The sequence below is a fragment of the Neofelis nebulosa genome, chromosome 2 (assembly GCF_028018385.1).
Source record: "Neofelis nebulosa isolate mNeoNeb1 chromosome 2, mNeoNeb1.pri, whole genome shotgun sequence".
In the NCBI taxonomy this organism is placed as follows: domain Eukaryota; kingdom Metazoa; phylum Chordata; class Mammalia; order Carnivora; family Felidae; genus Neofelis; species Neofelis nebulosa.
The window spans coordinates 136,242,834-136,249,763 of record NC_080783.1 but is presented as its reverse complement, the minus strand read 5'-3'; the positions used below and the strand labels follow the sequence as shown (position 1 = coordinate 136,249,763).

At 50.1% G+C, this 6,930-nt stretch overlaps 1 protein-coding gene across 1 annotated transcript; it reads left to right on the top strand.

Annotated features, from left to right (window-relative positions):
• The first annotated feature begins 4,581 nt into the window (after positions 1-4,581).
• On the top strand, positions 4,582-6,697 carry GPR88 (G protein-coupled receptor 88). The gene is made up of 2 exons (XM_058716408.1): positions 4,582-4,940; positions 5,361-6,697. Exon 2 carries the CDS (start codon positions 5,430-5,432, stop codon positions 6,582-6,584), a length of 1,155 nt encoding a protein of 384 aa, XP_058572391.1. The 5' UTR covers positions 4,582-4,940; positions 5,361-5,429; the 3' UTR covers positions 6,585-6,697.
• The last annotated feature ends 233 nt before the right edge of the window (positions 6,698-6,930 follow it).

Below are 6,930 nucleotides of genomic sequence, written 5' to 3'. Positions count from 1 at the left end.
CCTTAAAGTAATTTACAAATAACGAGTTGATTTGCAGTTGACTGTTTAATAGCATATTAATTTCTATTACAAACTTTTCTTTTTTTATATTTCAGAGCCAGTAATTCTTTTTTTCAGATATTAAGCATTTTGAAAGGGTCTTGAAAAGTTGGTCTGCTCAAGGCACCGTGCTTAAAGGCCCCAAATGGTAACAGCCTTGTTTCAAACCTTCAGGTTTAAACCTGGGCAAACCTTGTAACTGGCTTCCCTCTACTGCCCACTGTCTGCTCTCTCCTTTCTTCTGTCCTCCTGGTGCGCTGGCAGGACGTGTGAACACTCAGCTGGAGTGGCCTCAGCTTCTCCTGCAGCAAGCAGCTGCCCTCTGACTCAAGTTTTCACTGTTTGGGCTGTATGCAGATGTGAAATTTTCAGGTCACATCCTTAAAAAGGAAGCCAGCTGCCCTTCTTTCTTCTTTTTTCATCTCTGCCAGCTGGGATGTGGATGTGGTAGTGGTGAAACAGTGCCAGCCACGTAGCCAAGGATGGCATCCTAAGGCAATGGTTCTAGAACTTTAGCAAGCATTAGAGTCCCTTGTTAAAACAGATCGCTGGGCCCCATCATTAGAAATTCTGATTCAGTGTGTCTGAGTCATTTCTAACATGTTTCCAAGAGATAGATGTTGCTTCTGGTCAGGGACCACACCTTGAATATTCCTGTCCTAAGGGATGGGGGAGAACCAAGGAGATACCAGGGTTTCTGGATTACCTTGCATAGTAGATCTGCCTTCCACCTGGACTGCCCATTCACCTTTGTGAGAGATAAATGAATTATTTGTTTTTTGAACCTCTACAGTTTTGGGTCGCCTTGTTATATCAGCTTTATGTACAGCAGCTAATCCATCTTAAGGAATCTCAACTTTACCAAGGGAGGCGGCATAGTGTGGTGGTTGAGTATGGAAGAATGGGTTTGCATACCCTTTATAGACTAAGTGCATTTTCAGGACCTGAGAATCCCCACGAACACACTTTCATGATCTGTGTGGACCTCCCTGGTCTGGCTTTGTCCTTCTGATGGCTGACTATGCCTTCCAGGTACCGTCTTAGGTCTGAGAGGATGCCAAGGGATAGCTGTATGACAAGGGTGTGGATGGGACTTGGATGGGAAAGCTGGAGTGTCCTGTATAAAACAAGTCCCTCTGGCTTGTGATGACAGAGCTGAGGGTAGGGAGAGAGGGGAGTGGACAGTGGGACAGAGGCAAGTTTGCCAAGTTGTCACATTCCACCAGCCTGGAACAATCTATGAATCTAAGAATTCTAAATTGAGCCTAGCTTTCCAGTTGTCATGCAAGTATGTTTGTCAAGTTAGAACAGAACATTTTATTTAACAGTTTGATAGCTTGATTGATGCTGTTAAAATATTTGGACATGTGGCCTGTGATCTTATATCTGGACTCCTGCCCTGTTGCAGGCAGGCCCGACATGAGGACCAAATGAAACAATAGATGAAAAGCTCTCAAAATAATGCCCAGTACATGTGGTGTGTATTCAGTAACATTAGCAATGATGATGTTTACGATTCCCCTGAGGACAACAGGGTCTTAGTGAAAGAATTTAAGCACAATAGTGACTTTTGCTCACTATTTCTTCCAACAAGTATTAAGGGTATAGTATTTATCTGGCATTGTTCTGGGGGCTTCCAATAATACTAGTAATCAGACCAAAGGTCCTATTTTCTTTTTCTTTTCTTTTTTTGAAGTTTATTTATTTATTTTGAGAGAGCGAAAGAATGTGGGAGGTGCAGAAAGAGAGGGAGAGAGACAGAATCTCAAGCAGAGTCTCAAGCAGAGCCCCAATGTGGGGCTCCAACTCGTGGACCATGAGATCATGAGCTGAGCTGAAACCAAAAGTCAGATGCTTAACTGACTGAGCCACCCAGGTGCCCCAAAGCTCGTACTTTCAAGGAATGTACATTATCATGGAGGGTGGGGAAAAATAAAAAAAAAATATTTAACACCTGTCAAATGCTGTCTTTTAGTCTTAGATCACTTTGGTCGGAGGGAGGTAAGATTGCAAGTAGACATCAGTTAGGAGCTTGTTGGGATAATTTAGAGAAGACACGATTGTTGTCTGATACCAGGTAGTGGCAGAGTGAATAGAGATCAGTGAATACATTTAGAAAACATTAGTGTGGTAGAATAATGACACTTGGTGATTGATGGGTATAGGGAGGAAGAGAAAAAAAAAAAGAAGGAATCAAAAATTACAGCTAGGATTCTGACTTAGGCATCAGGATAATGGTGATGCTAGTCACTGGGACTGGAATATAGGAGAAGGAGGGACTGGTTTGGAAAGAAGATGAGGGGATCAGCTTTGGACCCTGGGGGTTTGAGACGCCCATAGAACACACGAGTAACAATGTCCAGGAGGCAATTTTGTATACAGGAGGAACTTTAGCCAGGTGGAAACTATCTCGGGGGTGAGAGCAAAAGCATTCAGAGGAAAAGGAGGTAGAAGCAGAAACCAAGCCATTCTTCCAGGAGAGGGAGTGAGCTTGTGTAGGCAGCTTGAGAAGGAGATGAAGAGCAGGGGAAGTTTTTATTAGATGGTGGTGAAAGTGGCATTTTTGAAGCCGAGGGAAAGCAGCCAGTGGGAGTAGAGAGACTAGACATGTATCACAAGGATGGTTGATGGGGCAAGTTCCTGCTGGGTGCAGGAGGAAAGAAGTGGTCATGAAAATCACTTAATCATTTCACCACGGGAAAAAAAATGACATCATTTATATAGCCATCCATTCACTGGCTCAGTAATTATTTATTGAGTACCTTCTACATGCCAGGCACTGGTCCTGGTGCTGGGAATGAGCCAGAAAGAAACCCCTCACCCTATTTTATGTAAGTTCAGGAGCTTACAACAAAACCCAAACCAAATAAAAAGGAAAACTTGGTCGTTGCCAGGCCAAGGCTAAAGAAGGCATGGTCTTGGCAGAAAGGTGAGTGACTGCAAGGTACGAGAGCCCCTCAGCAGGGATTCTGCCCGCACAAGCAACAGCTGGGACCAGGAACCTGGAATTCAAATATCGCCTTGATGTGAGAGGAAATCTTAATCTCAACAATGAGATTAGAGGAATCTCTTTGCAGAGATTCTATAAACAATTAGAGGAATCTCTTGTGGGCTTGCTGTGCTTGATGTACTCAGACTCAATAAAGACAAATGACGGCAGGCAACGGACAATGGCTAATTCTCTTCAACATCAATAAACTTGATAGCTGAACCTTCAGTCCTCTGAAAAGCAAATCTCTGTTTCTTCTCTTTAATTCCCCAACTCAACTGATTCTGCTTGATTACTGCCTAAAAGGACTAAACCCATCAAGTCGTGTTTAGCTCTAACCCCATTAGAGTTCTTAACAGTCATTAAGTAATGCGGTTCTTTGAAAGGGCATGAGGAAGTCCAAGGAGGTACATCTTGTAGTCTTGCACTCGATTCTGAAATGTTCCCCTTGTGGGCAGCCTGGAAAGGACTTAATGCTATGTGATCCAGGACTACAGCACATGTTAGGTAGGAGGTACGCTTCCAGAACTAGGGAGGAGAAGGGTTGAATTTATGCATGCGTATTCACAGAAAGTTTGGGGGAAAAAAGGGGGGGCTTGGAAGTCACTGGGTGAAAAGTTCTTATTTGACAAGATGTAAAAATGACCCATCCCAAGGCCAGTTGTTGGATGCTCGGCTTAGAACTCTGGTGTCCTGAAACCCCACCTAGCATTGTTTTCCCTCATGCCAGGTTACCATATTCCATAGTCAGTTAAGTTTTCAAATAAATAAGTTTCCCAGTGAAAAATGATCACTGGGAGGGGGGAGGGGGAAAGACGGTTGGCTTTTATGGCAAATTTCCCATGTGGAATGGCTGAATAAGTGCTGCATCAAAGAAACTTCCAACATCTGACTGCAAATCTCCATCTAAGACCAAAAAATAAAAAGTTCTCAATAAAGGAAGAGCCATCTTTGTCATTGACATTGTGGATTATTCAGGTTTCTTTGTTTCTCCCTGACACCTACTTTTACCTTATTTCATTTTTACCCTCTAACCATTTCATTAGCCAACACAAGCCAAATTCTGGAAGGGAGTTCGGTGAGGAGAATAAAATAAAAATTATGATTTAAATTGAGACCTGGGGATTTTCTGTAGATAATTGTCCATGTTGCATCTTACCAAAGAAAAAATGAATTTCACTTAGAACATAAAGTAATTCTCTCTGAAAGTGTGGGATGGAAGAGATCAGTCCTGGGTACTAGAAATATATTTGTCCCTCAGGAAATTCTTGCCTACCGAACGCATGAGGCTAGGATGACATATATTAGGAGCGTGTTAAATTTTATTCTAACACTGATGGGAGGGAAAAAATGAAGGAAAGAAAAATGAAGCAGGGTGAAGAATAAGGTGATTGAGAGAAAAGAAAAGACAGAGAAACTTGTTAATTACAGGACTTTCTGAACAAGATTTTTTTTTTTCCCCTTTCACAAGATAGAAGCTATTGAATAATTCATGCCAAGCGTGGAAAGGCTGCCTTTTCCCTGGGTGATGTATAAGTGAGCACGAGAGAGCTTCGTGTGGGTTCACCACATCAGCCACCACTCTTGCTTCTGAGCACAGGGTGCTCTCCTCTTGAGCTCAGCTTCTGCTTTTGCAGCCAAGCATCCTTCCTTCTGCTGCCTGCCTGCCCACCCTTCTGGGCTTGCAGCCTTCTCCAGCCCTGCTGCTGCCAGCTGAGAAGCCTCCCTGCAGCTGCTGGGTTCTGCCTAGGACCATGTGTGTGGATGTTGCTCGGGAGAAGCAAGCACTTGCTCCTGGCACTGATCCCAGCTGAGTTTCTCCTGTTGATTTTGGGACCACAGATGCTGCTGCTGAGGAGGTATTTCCTGGCATCCCTGCCTCCGCTACTGCCAGCTAAGGACCAGCCCAAAAGTAAGGTATCCCCCAACCCCTCTCCCCTGGCATTTTCCCCAGCTGGGATATCTCTGCTTTGCTTTCTCTTGGAAACTAGGGGCTCCATCTGGCAATATTCCCAACTCTCTCTCTCTCTCTCTCTCTCTCTCTCTCTCTATCCCTGTGTGTGTGTGTGTGTGTGTGTGTGTGTGTGTGTGTGGTGTTTGGGGGGAGATGGGGAGACTCTTGGTATTGCTCTGTCCCAGGGCTTCCCTGGTTCCTGCTGAATGTAAAGAGGCCTTTCCCCTGGCACTGGAGACATTTCCGAGGCAGGCACCTGTCATCTGCCACCCCCGTTCTTCTCGAGCTCCTTCTCTCCCCTCCCCCAGCCCATTATTCTGCTCCAGCCTTTTGTGTCGGTGGCAGAGGGCTGAAGGGATGTCTTTGCCCTCCCTGCAGGTGGGTGTCAGGATGGGCCGCGCGGTGAGAAGCTGATGCTATCAAGCGAGGTGTGAAGAGTTGGCCAGAATGACCAACTCCTCCTCCACGTCCACCTCCTCCACCACCGGGGGATCGCTGCTGCTGCTCTGCGAGGAAGAGGAGTCGTGGGCGGGCCGGCGCATCCCCGTGTCCCTTCTGTACTCGGGCCTGGCCATCGGGGGCACGCTGGCCAACGGCATGGTCATCTATCTCGTGTCGTCCTTCCGAAAGCTGCAGACCACCAGCAACGCCTTCATTGTGAACGGCTGCGCCGCGGACCTCAGCGTCTGCGCCCTCTGGATGCCGCAGGAGGCGGTGCTCGGGCTCCTGCCCACCGGCTCGGCGGAGCCCCCCGCGGACTGGGACGGCGCCGGCGGCAGCTACCGCCTGCTGCGGGGAGGGCTGCTAGGCCTCGGGCTCACCGTGTCCCTCCTGTCCCACTGCCTGGTGGCCCTGAACCGCTACCTGCTCATCACCCGGGCGCCTGCCACCTACCAAGCGCTGTACCAGCGGCGCCACACGGCGGGCATGCTGGCGCTCTCCTGGGCGCTCGCCCTGGGCCTCGTGCTGCTGCTCCCGCCCTGGGCGCCGCGGCCCGGTGCCGCGCCCCCGCGCGTCCACTACCCGGCGCTGCTGGCCGCCGCGGCGCTGCTGGCGCAGACGGCGCTGCTGCTGCACTGCTACCTGGGCATCGTGCGCCGCGTGCGCGTCAGCGTCAAGCGGGTCAGCGTCCTCAACTTCCACCTGCTGCACCAGCTGCCCGGCTGCGCCGCCGCCGCCGCCGCCTTCCCGGGCGCCCCGCACGCGCCGGGCCCGGGGGGAGCCGCGCACCCGGCGCAGGCCCAGCCCCTGCCGCCCGCGCTGCACCCGCGGCGGGCGCAGCGCCGTCTCAGCGGCCTGTCGGTGCTTCTGCTCTGCTGCGTCTTCCTGCTGGCCACGCAGCCGCTGGTGTGGGTGAGCCTGGCCAGCGGCTTCTCGCTGCCCGTGCCCTGGGGCGTGCAGGCGGCCAGCTGGCTCCTGTGCTGCGCCCTGTCCGCGCTCAACCCGCTGCTCTACACGTGGAGGAACGAGGAGTTCCGTCGCTCGGTGCGCTCCGTCCTGCCCGGCGTCGGCGACGCGGCGGCGGCCGCCGCTGCCGCCACGGCCGTGCCCGCGGTGTCCCAGGCGCAGCTGGGCACCCGCGCCGCCGGCCAGCACTGGTGACCCGGCGGGGCCCCGAGGGAAGCGGAGATGCCGAGATGCCGACGTCAGCGTGGCCTCCTGCTCTCGTCAAGTACCCTCTGCCTGAACGAAGACTCCTGCTGGCCGAGCCCGATAAATCGGTGCGAAGATTTCGCCTTCGACCCCGGTGGGATACCTGTCGAACCAAGGTCTTTCCCTAAATGGGGTCCCCGAAGTCATTTTGAACAGCTACCTGATTTTTACCCTTTGTTTCTGTGTTTTAGGGAAATCCGAAAGTCAAAACACCGGAAACTTCAAGAACTTGCACACCGACCTTTCAAAAGAGCAGGTTAATTTATTTCAGCACTGTTTTTGAAAAAGAGATTTG

What these genes read in the sequence shown, in the direction of transcription:
- GPR88 (XM_058716408.1), top strand. Translation starts at nt 5,430, where the DNA reads ATGACCAACTCCTCCTCCACGTCCACCTCCTCCACCACCGGGGGATCG.